At 43.5% G+C, this 16,072-nt stretch overlaps 1 protein-coding gene across 3 annotated transcripts in view; it reads right to left on the reverse strand.

The window, feature by feature from the left end:
* Positions 1-14,225, reverse strand: part of LOC112242149 (synaptojanin-2-binding protein) — a 122,621-nt gene extending 108,396 nt beyond the window's left edge. Inside the window, exons 1-2 of one of the 3 annotated variants that reach the window (XM_042316673.1) lie at positions 13,280-14,225; positions 11,694-11,759 (exon numbers count right to left, since the gene is read on the reverse strand). In XM_042316673.1, coding sequence (XP_042172607.1) covers positions 11,694-11,731 — 38 coding nt within the window. In that variant the 5' untranslated portion in view covers positions 11,732-11,759; positions 13,280-14,225. Of the gene's footprint in view, positions 1-2,215; positions 2,640-11,693; positions 11,760-13,279 lie in introns of those variants that run through there. The other 2 variants (XM_042316675.1, XM_042316671.1) reach the window with 2 other exon arrangements.
* Positions 14,226-16,072: the final 1,847 nt, after the last annotated feature.

Here is a 16,072-nt window from a genome sequence, read left to right on the forward strand (position 1 = left end):
CATAACACCTACCTTCTACTGTTCTGACAGGTACTGGTCATTACAACATAACACCTACCTTCTACTGTTCTGACAGGTACTGGTCATTACAACATAACACCTACCTTCTACTGTTCTGACAGGTACTGGTCATTACAACATAACACCTACCTTCTACTGTTCTGACAGGTACTGGTCATTACAACATAACACCTACCTTCTACTGTTCTGACAGGTACTGGTCATTACAACATAACACCTACCTGGTTCTGTTCTGACAGGTACTGGTCATTACAACATAACACCTACCTTCTACTGTTCTGACAGGTACTGGTCATCCTCACGGGGAACATTCTCAGGTCAAGTTCCCGGGTATGTGGATTAAACTCTTTCACTCCAGTCATGTACATTATAAAGTAATCCCAGAGTTCAGGTAAGGTGACGGAGGACATGGCTGATGGAGTACGAGTGGTGCTTTGGCCGCACAGGGAGGGAGTGAGTGGACGCTCCTGAGGGAGGGTGTGTTTGTGTGTGTGAGAGGGAGAGAGGGATTGAAAGAGAGAAATAGGGAAACACAGTTAGAGAGAGGGAGGGAGGGAGGGAGAGAACAGTCAACAAAGAGAGATTGAGAGGCAGACATATAGACAGACAGAGAGAGAGAGGCAGATAAAACAGACAGAGTCATTCAGGGGACAGCAGCAGAGTCATTGGGTGTGCGTGTGTGTGTGTGTGTGTGTGTGTGTGTGTGTGTGTGTGTGTGTGTGTGTGTGTGTGTGTGTGTGTGTGTGTGTGTGTGTGTGTGTGTGTGTGTGTTACGCTGCTATAGTACCTCCCACGGCTGGTCCTGTGCTTATTAAGTGGTCCTTGCTTACCCTGTCCTACTGTCAACCCTGTCCTATTGTCAACCCTGTCCTGTCAGCTCCTAAATTTAGCTGCAAGTCACCAGGCAGAGGGAGTGACTCCTCCCCTGGCAGGGCAGGCAACACACCGCACCCTGCTCTCTACCTCTACACCCCCTCTCTCTCTCTACAACTCTTCAATTTCTCCCATTCCCTATCTCTCTTTCTACTCCACCTCTATTTTTCTCTCTCCATCCCTCTCTCTCACCATCTCTCCAAACACACACGGTGCACAAACACATCCACGCGCCATCACGTCCGCCTCGAGGTTACTAACTGTACATTGGAAGGGCTGCTCTAAAGATCTCATGTTGCACAAATACAAAAACATGTCATCTAGTTGATCTGGAGTCACAGTTTAGGCTACATTACCAAGACACGTATGTATACCAAGAGAAAGCCTTACCCGCGCTGCGCCATGGAGATGCGTGATGGGTAGCAGTGGTTCACACAGCAGTGCCAGAGACACGTTATATAACTATCTATTGTAGCCTGAATATGGGTCGGATTTGTTCAGCAATAGTATGACTCTCATCCCAATGGTTAGTATCCTCATGGGCTTCCGTTGATAAATCTGGATATAGGAGATTAGGTTTACCGAGTCCTCGAAAATTAAATAGGAAATAAATAGAAGCGGCATTCATAATAAACAATGAAATTCTATTTTAAGCAAACTGTAACAACTTTCTATAATGTATATCTTTCATGTGTAGCACCTGATGTCTGCACCGTTATAAATCAGTGCCGGACAAACAAACCCGCTGACGCACGCAACTCTCCAAATGTCTGTGGCTCAAAACAAGAGTGGGAAGCACACTGAGCAACAACACTCCCGTGAAAACATTGAAACTGGTATGTTTAATAATCCCATAACAGTTTCTCAAAGTATCAACACATGCGTGATATCGGTCACGAATAGTCCCAATCCAAACCAACCAGAGAACAAGGCTAGAGCCAGACCATGCCCAAAGCGCATGATGACATAGCAAAAGTAAGGAGCCTAGTAGGTGACAGACAAGCTTATGTTTTTGAACTTCTTCACAAAGTGACACATGATGAACACAAACTCTGCGGTCATCTCTCTCCAGTCCTCTCTTACCAATAGATAAGCGAGAGTCCATCAAAACGCTCAAACTCTCGTCCTCGTCCTCCTTTCGGCATAACAACAGTAGACTAGTAGCTTAAGTGACAGACAAGCTAATGTTTTTAACTTCATCAACCATAGTAGCCATATATAGGGCGCGGCGTCCTAAAGGGGTACTTCAACCCAAAAGAGACACATGATGGTGTCACAACACAAACTCTGGACTTGTCATCTCTCTCGAGTTCTCCCTTACCAGTAAATTAGCGAGAGTCCATCAAAACGCTCGAGTTCTCGTCCTCCTCCTTTCGAAAAGGGCATAGCATCCAAATATTTAGCTCCCGTGACTGCTGGCTCAGTTGTTTTTTCCCCACCACAACAACGATCCCCGGGCCCCGCGGGATAACTTTAACGCTTCACTCTGTCCATCAGTTGACGCGTCGACGTGCTGCGCTGTTCCTTCGCTGAGTGTGGAGATGTGTCAGCGCTGATTCATTCCGCATCAAATCAATGATAACGAGATTGCTGCCTGGCTGCAACAGTAGCTAATTGAGGGCGGGAAACTCAGCTCAACTAGCGCATTTTCTAATCTGGGGGACACGTGGAGGTTTTATGTTGAGCAAACCCTTCTGTTCAACCATATCAGGATATTTTCATTGGCCCCGCACACAATCATTATTACTTTTTATTGTTCTCTTTCTTATAATAACAGCCGCGTCTGTTCGTTCTCATGGGAGAGCGTGTTTTCAGTCTCATACAACAGATGCTAGTGGTGGAGAGAGAGAGAGAGAGAGAGAGAGAAAAAGAGAGCGAGCGAGAGAAAGAGAGAGAGAGACACAGAGAGAGAGAGACACAGGGAGTTTGTGGACCAAAGCAAGTCAAGGCAGGCGAGGCTCGTGCGAGGTCTCAACCGCCCCGGGTGCAATGCGCGCTGGCCACGTCTCTCCCATGTTGCTGTAACTATCCACTCGCCAGCAGAGCAGTCAACCTGCCTGGTAAGGTGAAGCTCAAGAATAGCCAGCGGGCCGTGGCAGCCCCGTGCGTAATAAGAGGCCCCATTCTACTCAAAAACAAACGTCATTGTAGTTATATTGTTGGACTATGAGACGATTAGAACAGAGTTTGAATCCCCTCTCATGAGCTAGTCGTTAATTGGCAATGAAGGAGGGCAGGGTGTTTTGATAGGCAGCCTATGAGCGTTGATCATGGGGAGTAGGGCGCCATCTGGGACGCAAATCCTAATTCATTTGCCATTGAGAGGGAAGGAGCCGTGAGATGTCTGACTCTTGCTATTTAACAAAGCATAGTAGTGAGAGAAAGAGGAGCGAATGGATAGGCGAAGTAGGGTTGGACTTATAAGGGTGACCGACCGCATTTAAAATACCCAAATGCGGGACAAATGTATGATTTCGCGGGACCATGATTTCGCGGGAACAAGCGAATCATTATACAACGTGATTTGTTGACGATATGACATTGGCCTAAGTATCGCCTTGACTCTGCGCAGAATATCAGATCTCAACGATTGGAGAAGTGTTTAACATCGCCAGTACCACATCCTTATGATATATATCTTGTCAAAATAGAAACTTTACTGCAAACTGAGATCCGTATATAATGATGAGAATCTCATGTCTCCGCACTAACAACGGGGGCCTTATTTTGGACAGATGTTGGCAAGTGAAAAACCTCTCACTTCACCTCTTTCTCTGCTGCAAAAGAGACAGGTTGGAATGCCTGACTGAAATATAGATCAAATCGACCCTTTTTTGTAAATTAGTGGTGTTAGAATACTTTGATAAAATAAAATGTGGGACATGATTTTTTGGTTGCGAACCAAGGGCCAAAATGCTGGGCGGTCCCACACAACCCGAGACATGTGGTCACCCTAGGTGGACGGGCCTGCCTGGTCCGTTTTCTGGGCCACTGAGCCTGTCTGACTTGTTTGTTGTTGTTTTTTTTGTGTCAAATTATAATTATCTGGCTGATAATGGAGTCTTAAGGAACAAAAATGGGCCCGTGTGTTAGAAAAGCCAAGGCCGATTTTCGGTCCCAAGCCGCCCCTGGGGATAAAGGTTGAGAAAAGAGGTAACAGAAGGTTTGTGAGGTATAAAAAGCATCCAGCTCAGCTGGTGGCCTGTAGTCTGTTAGTTTTGACCTCGTGCCAGGTCAAGGTCTGGCCTACTTGGACTGGTCTGGTTTGGTCTGGTATACTGCTCTGGCTACCGCTGGGCTTTGGTCTTGTGTCAGAAAAGCATGACAATTCTGCCTGCACTCAACCACCTCAGTTGAGAGACGAGCGCAGTGGCTGACTCACCGATAGAAGAGGCAATTGCCTCAGTCCTCGCATCATCAAGAGGACTGGTGAGCTGGGCATATTACCAACAAATACTAGTCATATTTATTCTATTAAATATATAGAATTTCTCCTCTGTATTATTCTGTTAATAGTGTTAATATTGTTTGGTTAGATAATGTTCATAGTACCTTTAATAGCTGTGTTTATGGACATTTACAACTGTTATGGAGCCTCATGCTACCGTGCACTGTATTCAGCCTTATGTAGCATATAGCCTGATGTAGCCTCATGCTACCGTGCACTGTATTCAGCCTTATGTAGCATGTAGCCTGATGTAGCCTCATGCTACCGTGCACTGTATTCAGCCTTATGTAGCATGTAGCCTGATGTAGCCTCATGCTACCGTGCACTGTATTCAGCCTTATGTAGCATGTAGCCTGATGTAGCCTCATGCTACCGTGCACTGTATTCAGCCTTATGTAGCATGTAGCCTGATGTAGCCTCATGCTACCGTGCACTGTATTCAGCCTTATGTAGCATGTAGCCTGATGTAGCCTCATGCTACCGTGCACTGTATTCAGCCTTATGTAGCATATAGCCTGATGTAGCCTCATGCTACCGTGCACTGTATTCAGCCTTATGTAGCATGTAGCCTGATGTAGCCTCATGCTACCGTGCACTGTATTCAGCCTTATGTAGCATGTAGCCTGATGTAGCCTCATGCTACCGTGCACTGTATTCAGCCTTATGTAGCATGTAGCCTGATGTAGCCTCATGCTACCGTGCACTGTATTCAGCCTTATGTAGCATGTAGCCTGATGTAGCCTGTGCCTTCCTCCTGGCAGTTACTATTCCACGTCGTGGCCTCGTGCACATGCGCAGACCTTGGTTACATTAAAGTCATGTTTCAGTTACTTTCTATGTCATTCATTAGTGTAGATGTGTCATATGCTTACCAGTAACTGGGCCTTTGTCCTGTAAGTGAATTTCTCTATGATAGCCTGTTATGTTATACCATGTCACAGCAGTATAGAGTTATATCATGTCATAGCAGTATAGGTTATATCATGTCACAGCAGTATAGAGTTATAGCATGCCACAGCAGTATAGAGTTATATCATAGCAGTCTAGAGTTATATCATGTCACAGCAGTATAGAGTTATATCATGTCACAGCAGTATAGAGTTATGTCATGTCATAGCAGTATAGGGTTATAGCATATCATAGCAGTCTAGAGTTATATCATGTCACAGCAGTATAGAGTTATATCATGTCATAGCAGTATAGAGTTATATCATGCATGTCACAGCAGTATAGAGTTATATCATGTCACAGCAGTATAGAGTTATATCATGACATAGCAGTCTAGAGTTATATCATGACATAGCAGTCTAGAGTTATATCATGTCATAGCAGTATAGAGTTATATCATGACATAGCAGTATAGCGATATATCACGTCATAGCAGTATAGGGTTATGTCATGTCATAGCAGTATAGAGTTATATCATAGCAGTCTAGAGTTATATCATGTCATAGCAGTATAGAGTTATATCATGTCATAGCAGTATAACGATATATCATGTCACAGCAGTATAGAGTTATATCATGTCATAGCAGTATAGAGTTATACCATGTCATAGCAGTATAGAGTTATATCATGTCATAGCAGTATAGAGTTATAGCATGTCATAGCAGTATAGAGTTATACCATGTCATAGCAGTATAGAGTTATACCATGTCATAGCAGTATAGAGTTATACCATGTCATAGCAGTATAGAGTTATATCATGTCATAGCAGTATAGAGTTATACCATGTCACAGCAGTATAGAGTTATACCATGTCATAGCAGTATAGAGTTATACCATGTCATAGCAGTATAGAGTTATATCATGTCATAGCAGTATAGAGTTATACCATGTCACAGCAGTATAGAGTTATACCATGTCATAGCAGTATAGAGTTATACCATGTCATAGCAGTATAGAGTTATACCATGTCATAGCAGTATAGAGTTATACCATGTCACAGCAGTATAGAGTTATACCATGTCATAGCAGTATAGAGTTATACCATGTCATAGCAGTATAGAGTTATACCATGTCACAGCAGTATAGAGTTATAGCATATCATAGCAGTATAGAATTATATCATGTCATAGCAGTATAGGGTTATGTCATAGCAGTATAGAGTTATATCACGTCATAGCAGTATAGGGTTATGTCATAGCAGTATAGAGTTATATCATGACATAGCAGTATAGAGTTATGTCATGCCACAGCAGTATAGAGTTATATCATGTCATAGCAGTATAGAGTTATATCATGTCATAGCAGTATAGGGTTATGTCATAGCAGTATAGAGTTATATCATGACATAGCAGTCTAGAGTTATATCATGACATAGCAGTCTAGAGTTATATCATGTCATAGCAGTATAGAGTTATATCATGTCATAGCAGTATAGAGTTATATCATGTCACAGCAGTATAGAGTTATATCATGTCATAGCAGTATAGAGTTATACCATGTCATAGCAGTATAGAGTTATATCATGTCACAGCAGTATAGAGTTATATCATGTCACAGCAGTATAGAGTTATATCATGTCATAGCAGTATAGAGTTATATCATGTCATAGCAGTATAAAGATATATCATGTCACAGCAGTATAGAGTTATATCATGTCATAGCAGTATAGAGTTATATCATGTCATAGCAGTATATAGAGTTATATGTCATGTCATAGCAGTATAAGCAGTGCCAGTATATCATGTCATAGCAGTATAGAGTTATGTCATGTCATAGTCAGTAAATGCCAGTACTCAGAGTTGGGTGTTTCACGTTAGTCAGCAGAGTTGGGTGTTGTGAAAGTCAGTACTCTCTGAACCCATTAGTCAGTACTCTCAGAGTTGGGTGTTGTGAACCTGTTAGTCAGTACTCTCAGAGTTGGGTGTTGTGAACCCTGTTAGTCAGTACTCTCAGAGTTGGGTGTTGTGAACCCGTTAGTCAGTACTCTCAGAGTTGGGTGTTGTGAACCTGTTAGTCAGTACTCTCAGAGTTGGGTGTTGTGAACCTGTTAGTCAGTACTCTCAGAGTTGGGTGTTGTGAACCCGTTAGTCAGTACTCTCAGAGTTGGGTGTTGTGAACCCGTTATCTGAATAAACCTCTTCTGAAGACATTTGGACTTGTTGTTGCTGGACAGACCTGTGGTGGCTGAACCTTATCCACGGGCTCCTATAGCTCTCCACTAGGGCCCCGTTATACACGGTCCACAAGGATCAGCACTTAGTATTTTTCAACATGTTTTTACTATAAAACCCAGTAAAAGAAAATGTACCCACGCAGGCCTAGTTCTCATCTCAGGTCTTCAGAGCTTAGCAGGCACATCTTTGAGACTGGTCTGCCTATTTTATCACTGTCTGTCTGTCTGACCTTCCTTGTCCCTCTCCTTCCCTAGCAAGTGTCCCATCAGCAGAAACAGACTGGTCGTTGGGCAATTCTGGCAAATGACAGATGGGCTGGTGGGGGCCTCAAGGGAGAAAACTGGTTTCTGTGCCCCCCTCCTTCCTAACCAGTGTCCCATCAGGAATTGTTGTCTCCTAGCTAATGATCTTGGATGAGTTCAATCAATCACTTCCTAGATCTGTGGTTAGTTAGTCAGTTCGTTAGTCAGTTAGTTAGTTAGTTAGTTAGTTAGTTAGTTAGGGACCATGTTCTACCTTAAAGGTCGATTTATACGCTACAGAGGCAGATCCTACAGAGACGGCAGATCCTACAGAGAAGGACCCTACAGAGACGGAAGGACCCTACAGAGGCAGGAGCCTACAGAGACGGACCCTACAGAGGAAGGACCCTACAGAGACGGACCCTACGGAGGAAAGGAGCCTAGCACAGTGTCGCAATGTTGTATTTCGTCACAAAGGGGTTTCTCCTTGTAGCTTCGACATTTGACACACTCTTGTGCCACATGTAAATTGTAGACATGCTGTATCATTCCACAATGGGAAGACAACAACAAGTAAATCTTTGCTATCGCCTCCTTGTGTATGTTGCTATTCGAGGGTCTAGGAACACGGAGGGTATTGGGAGATTCTCGTTTGGTCAAAAGACCACCCTACAGAGACGGACCCTCTGTCCTCTCTCCCCGTGATCCGGAAACCGATAAGTGGTCAAGTGGTCAAGTGTCAATGTAAATGCCGATAAGTGGTCAAGTGTTTGTTAGTCGGCCTCCTTCTAAAGAGTGTCCTCCTCTCCTCGATATCCACCTTTCATCGAGGGCCTTTTCTCAATTAGATTTGCTCACCTCCTGTGTCCTCTCTCACCTCCTTTTGAAAAGGGTCAAAGGAAAATGACGAGAGGTGACGACGACAGGGAATGTGAACAAAAATGCACTTGTATCAAATTAAACTCTCCTTCTCCACTCGACAATCAGCAAGCAAATTCCGTTTACAGGGTGGAATCCCCAAATAAATGTATAAAGTCATAAAAACAAATTTAGTTAATTATCCAAGACATTTTATAGATAGAAAAAATAAATAGCACATTGTTTTTAAATGTTTCTCATTCTATTTCTGTGGAGGTGGGGGTTTGTCCTCAAATTCCCCTTTGAGGAATTCCAGACATTCTATGTTAAACATTCTAACTGATTCTACTGGGAACAGAACACTGAGAATAATGTTCTAGAATCATGTTGTAGGAATTTACCCCCTCCTGGAGGGAAAAGGAAATGTTGGGTGGCATTAGGGTTGCACATTTTGGGGAATATTCAAAAGTGGAAACTTTCTGTGGAAATTAACGGGAATATATGGGAATTAACGGAAATATATGCAAATTAATATTAATACCATTTAAATGCAGATGTTTTTTGCATTGGATATATTTACCATATCATTTGGAGACAGAAACATAAACATTTTACTTTATCATAAGTAGATATATTTACAAATGATTAAATCCTTCCAATAGAAATAAAAAACAACAATTTAGTTACGAATTGAACTTTAATTAAATGAGTTGACTCTTCACATGGGATGATTTCACTGAACAACAATAGAAAGGGAATATTGAATGATCCATCGCATCTCCCCAAAAAAACGTTTTCAACATACATCTGTAAAAAGATATTCTAGAAACTAAAGCTTTGGTTGTCTTCCTCTCAGGCTTCCATGTCTTCTCCCTGGACCTCCTCAATATCCACCTCTTGACCATCAGACTCTGAGGCCTCATCTTCACTGTCACTTTCCAACCGTGTTAAGGATGGCTCGTTGTCAGGCTCAAAATGCCTCCTATTTGCCCGGATGGCCACCAACTTTTCAACCCTTGTATTGGTCAGCCTGTTGCGTGCTTTGGTGTGTGTTCCCAAACTAGGACCAGTTGCGCTCTGAGGCGGCTGATGTTGGTGGAATTTGGAGGCTGATGGAGGCAACAGGGGAAAGAGCCTCAGACCCACAAAGTCCCTTCCACCAGGTGGCTGATGAGATATGTTGGCATGATTGCCATATTGCATCTCCATCCCAAAGCCCTTGCTTGGAACTAGTTTCCTCTGCTTGGAGCAACAGTGAAGTGGGCAGGGCAGTATGGATTTCTTCTCTTACATCTGCAAGCAGTCTGAACATCAGACAGGATGGCATTGTCTCCCTCAATCCGTGCAATGGCTACTGCTATAGGTTTCAGGAGTTTCAGGCTGCTTACCACTCTCTCCCAAAATACATCATCCAGGAGGATCCTCTTGATGGGGCCGTCCATATCCTCAGACTGTGATACGGCCATTTCTTGGAGAGACTCCTTCCCTTCCAGGAGACCGTCAAACATGATGACAACACCTCCCCAACGGGTGTTGCTGGGCAGCTTCAATGTGGTGCTCTTATTCTTCTCACTTTGCTTGGTGTGGTAGATTGCTGCTATATCTTGATGACCCTTCACATACCTAACCATTTCCTTGGCTCTCTTGTAGAGTGTATCCATTGTTTTCAGTGCCATCATGTCCTTGAGGAGCAGATTCAATGCATGAGCAGCACAGCCAATGGGTGTGATGTGAGGGAAGGACTCCTCCCACTTTAGACCAAGCAGCCTTCATGTTCACAGCATTGTCTGTCCCCAGTGCAAACTCCTTCTGTGGTCCAAGGTCATTGATGACTGCCTTCAGCTCATCTGCAATGTAGAGACCGGTGCGTATGTTGTCCCTTGGGTCTGTGCTCTTGTAGAATACTGGTTGAGGGGTGGAGATCATGTAGTTAATTATTCCTTGCCCACAAACATTCGACCACCCATCAGAGATGATTGCAATACAGTCTGCTTTCTCTATGATTTGCTTGACCTTCACTTGAACTCTGTTGAACTCTGAATTCAGCATATGAGTAGATAAAGCATGTCTGGTTGGAGGGGTGTATGCTGGGCGAAGAACATTCAGAAATCTCTTCCAATACACATTTCCTGTGAGCATCAGAGGTGAGCCAGTTGCATACACAGCTCGAGCAAGACATTCATCAGCATTTCTCTGACTACATCCTCCATTGAGTCAAAAAAAAGTATTGATTCCAGGAGGACCATGATCTGTTGCTATCGATAAAGTGCCTGATTCATAATTTTCACCTCGAATAGAAGTAGAGGGACTTTTGTCAGAGGTTGTTGCTTGTTGTGAGCGCTGAGGGAACTTTATGCACTTGGCCAGATGATTTTGCATCTTTGTTGCATTCTTCACATATGATTTGGCACAGTATTTACAAATTGACACTGCTTTTCCTTCTACGTTAGCTACAGTGAAATGTCTCCACACATCAGATAGTGCCCGTGGCATTTTCCTGTAAAGATTAGAAAAGAAGTGAGAAAAATAAATAAATACAATTCCATGTACAGATAAATAGTTAAGCAGTTAGATTAAACAACTCCTTTGTAAGATAAATGTTTTAAAATGAAACATGTATGGAAACAGGTGAATCAACACTCCTCAGTTAGCAGGCTCAAGCAAGTTAAAACCCACATGGTAGCAAAAACTAACTAAAACTAAAAATATATTCACCCCAACCATTATTGTAATCAAAACTTACCAGAAAGCATGTAGTCCTTGGCTCAGACAGTGTAGTAGTGTGGGTTCAATAGCATCTCATTAGTGTACAAGATCTTGAGAATCAGCTGTACATGTGATGGAAGAATGCACTGTGCATGCAGAGGGTTGAAAATCCATTGAATTGGGGATAGTTTAACCAAAATATGCCACAAGACCTACCATTGCCTTATTGCCTTATGTGTATCCCACAAAAAAGATTCACTGTTATAAACTTTTTTTTTTTTGATGAATTTAAGCAAAATTCCCAATATTCCTGGGCTTAACTTCCCATGTCAAATTTCTGGAATTTTTCCGGAAATTTACCCGAAAAGTTTCAAACCCTTTGCAACCCTATGAGGCACAGAGAGTTGTTTTCAGTCATCGTACCATATACTGTAGATCTCCTGTTCTCCTGCAGACACCATCCTTGGTCTTTCTCTGCCTTGGAAGCACCTGGTGGGTGAAATAGAACCAACTGTTTCCAAACTCGTGGCGTTTCCGTTTTGGTGTTTTGCCCTAAGCACTACACAGCTGATTCAAATATTCAAAGATTGATGATGAGTTGGTTATTTGAATCAGCTGTGTAGTGGTAGGGCAAAAAAAACTAAATCTGTACCCCTTCGGGGCCCCAGCCCAAAGTTTGGGAAACCCAATCTTTGAATTGAAAACATACACTATCAAAGCAGTCAACATTTTCTGTGAATTTATGAGAGCGTTTTACTATGATGTAAAACGCTGTGAGGTTACCTCATTTGTTGTGACCCAATTATCTCTCTTCCTACTGAGCACAGACATCTATTCCACATTGATTCAAAACGTAATTTCATTGAACTGACGTAGAAACAACGTTTATTCAACCATTGTGTCCTCCTCCGTTCACTACCTACAAATGTTCCGGTCATTTCCTTTCAAATCCATGAAGGAAAGAGGACAGGCTACTTCAGGAGGAAGGTTATTGGGACACAGTCCTAGCCTCCTAGACTGACAGGAAATCCCCATCAGCCAATAGGATGGGGGTCTAATGTAGACATGGTTTTGTACAGTATGTTGTGCTCTCTAGTGGTCAACACTGATACTGTCTCCTATACAGAGGGTTTACACTGCAGTAGGGAAATGTTACACTGCTGAGGTAAAACATACATACTCAACTATATGCCTGCAGCCGTTAGATCCAGGTAGGAATGCATTTAGTGTGCAACAAAATGAATACAAAGTGTAATGCAAATGGGGAATGTCTGAACGCTGAGTTTGATGTAGAAGAAAGACACGATTGATTTTTACCGATGATTAGTTGATCTTGGGTGTAGAAATGGAATTGTGAGGCTAGACTACTGTACTTAAGGAGGAATATCCTTTGCATGCTACAGTATGTCTGTTCAGGTCACACGCCCCCTTGTGGTGAATAGTGTTTCACTGTCTGTCACTGTCAGTCACTGTCACCCACTTGTCAGTCAATTGAACACACTCACACACGCCTCTTAGAATACCTTCCACTACAATATATCAATCATAGAAGGCTGACAGCAGCTGACAACAGACAACCTTTGAACCCCACTATCACCTCTGCTGAGTCATCACTTACTGTAGAACCCCCCAATGTGGAGGAAATAGCAGATAATCAGCACATAGAAACAGAAAACATAGAATATATAGAAACAGAAAACATAGAATATATAGAAACAGAAAACATAGGATATATAGAAACAGAAAACATTCATCTTTATTTCCTACATGGTTACACAATCACTTGACGTTCCAGTCAGACGGAGATCTTGTATCCTACAACCAATCAGCTGTCAGTATTTGTATACATACATTCTATCCATTCCATTTAAATTTCTGCTTCCCAAATGTCACCCTATTTCCTATATAGTGCACTACTTCTGACCAAAGCTCTATGGGCCCTGGTCAAAAATAGTGCACTTGAATAGGGTGCCATTTGGGACCCACACCCCATCTCATCTCTCACCTACCTGGCACTCCTACAGGGACAGGTGAACACACCTCGTTAAGCAGTGGACTCGTCCTGTAAGGGGGGCACACCCACACACCAAGGTTTCAAAGGCAGGTAGTCCTATCCACCTCTATCACTGCTGATTGCCTTTCACATTCACAAGCAGACTGATAAACATGATGACACACACACAGGGACACAGGAAGCAGAAAGGGCTCATGATTAGTAGGTAGATTAGACAGTGATTAGTAGGGGAGAGAGAATGAAAGAGAGAGAGAGACAGAGAGGGAGAGAGAGAGACAGAGAATGAAATAGAGAGAGAGAGAGAGAGAGAGGGATGTGCATGTATCTGTTTGGGAAAGCAGCCTAATTCTAAGAGCAAGAGAGGTGAAGAGAGATAGAAAGAGAGAGAGGCATTTGAATATAGGTAGAGAGAAAAGGAAAGAGAGGGGGGGCTCATGCTTCTGTTTGGGAAGCATGTCCATCTGTCTTATCTGTAGGGGCAGATCACTGGTCTGTCCGTCTGTCTTATCTGTAGGGGCAGATCACTGGTCTGTCCGTCTGTCTTATCTGTAGGGGCAGATCACTGGTCTGTCCATCTGTCTTATCTGTAGGGGCAGATCACTGGTCTGTCCGTCTGTCTTATCTGTAGGGGCAGATCACTGGTCTGTCCGTCTGTCTTATCTGTAGGGGCAGATCACTGGTCTGTCCGTCTGTTTTATCTGTAGGGGCAGATCACTGGTCTGTCCGTCTGTCTTATCTGTAGGGGCTCTGGTCTTGTTAAGACCATTCAACCAGGGTTCTGGTCTTGTTGTTAAGACCATTCAACCAGGGCTCTGGACTTGTTGCTAAGACCATTCAACCAGGGCTCTGGTCTTGTTGTTAAGACCATTCAACCAGGGTTCTGGTCTTGTTGTTAAGACCATTCAACCAGGGCTCTGGACTTGTTAAGACCATTCAACCAGGGTTCTGGTCTTGTTGTTAAGACCATTCAACCAGGGCTCTGGTCTTGTTGTTAAGACCATTCAACCAGGGTTCTGGTCTTGTTGTTAAGACCATTCAACCAGGGTTCTGGTCTTGTTGTTAAGACCATTCAACCAGGGTTCTGGTCTTGTTGTTAAGACCATTCAACCAGGGTTCTCTCTGTCTTTAGCAAACACCCTCTTGACAATGGCAGTCATTGTGAATCAGATGACGGTCAGTGAATTAAAGCCAGTTATTTGTTGATTCAGAGCTGTGTGTGTGTGTGTGTGTGTGTGTGTGTGTGTGTGTGTGTGTGTGTGTGTGTGTGTGTGTGTGTGTTGACTCACAGGATTCAAGGGGACCTTGCTCTTCTCTCTGCTTTGTAGTTTAGTGGAGTAAGGTGTATAGGGGTGTATAGGGGTGTGGTGGCAGAGAGAGAGAGCAGAGTACACCTGCCCTGCCCTGTATCAGAATGCAAAAATGGAGGGAGGAGGGAGGAGGGGGGGGGGAGGGAGGAGGGAGGAGGGAGAAGGGAGGAGGGGAAGGAGGGAGTAGGTCGGCATATGCCAGGGCACAAATACAGTCAAGCAGGTTTACAGGTATATACACACACACACACACACAAACACACCCTCCCCTCTCATACCTGTGTAAGGCGTGGCTGTGACAGGTACACCTGCAGCTGTCACAATGTCTCCAATGCCACTGGTGTCACAATGTCTCCAAGGCTACAGGTGTCACAATGTCTCCAAGGCTACAGTGTCACAATGTCTCCAAGGCTACAGTGTCACAATGTCTCCAATGCCACTGGTGTCACAATGTCTCCAAGGCTACAGTGTCACAATGCCAGGCTACAGTGTCACAATGTCTCCAAGGCTACTGGTGTCACAATGTCTCCAAGGCTACAGGTGTCAAATGTCTCAAGGCTACAGTGTCACAATGTCTCCAATGCCACAGGTGTCACAATGTCTTTACAACCTGATAGACACCATATAACCATCACTACAACCTGACAGACACCACATAACCATCACTATAACCTGACAGACACCATATAACCATCACTACAACCTGACAGACACCATATAACCATCACTACAACCTGACAGACACCCATAACCATCACTACAACCTGACAGACACCATATAACCATCACTACAACCTGACAGACACCATATAACCATCACTATAACCTGACAGACACCATTCAACCATCACTATAACCTGACAGACACCATTCAACCATCACTATAACCTGACAGACACCATTCAACCATCACTACAACCTGACAGACAGCATATAACCATCACTACAACCTGACAGACACCATTAACCATCACTATAACCTGACAGACACCATATAACCATCACTACAACCTGACAGACACCATATAACCATCACTACAACCTGACAGACACCATATAACCATCACTACAACCTGACAGACACCATATAACCATCACTACAACCTGACAGACACCATATAACCATCACTACAACCTGACAGACACCATATAACCATCACTATAACCTGACAGACACCATTCAACCATCACTATAACCTGACAGACACCATTCAACCATCACTATAACCTGACAGACACCATTCAACCATCACTACAACCTGACAGACACCATATAACCATCACTACAACCTGACAGACACCATTCAACCATCACTACAACCTGACAGACACCATATAACCATCACTACAACCTGACAGACACCACATAACCATCACTACAACCTGACAGACACCATATAACCATCACTACAACCTGACAGACACCATATAACCATCACTACAACCTGACAGACACCATATAACCATCACTACAACCTGAC

The sequence above is a fragment of the Oncorhynchus tshawytscha genome, unplaced genomic scaffold (genome assembly GCF_018296145.1).
Source record: "Oncorhynchus tshawytscha isolate Ot180627B unplaced genomic scaffold, Otsh_v2.0 Un_contig_6540_pilon_pilon, whole genome shotgun sequence".
Taxonomy (NCBI): Eukaryota; Metazoa; Chordata; class Actinopteri; order Salmoniformes; family Salmonidae; genus Oncorhynchus; species Oncorhynchus tshawytscha.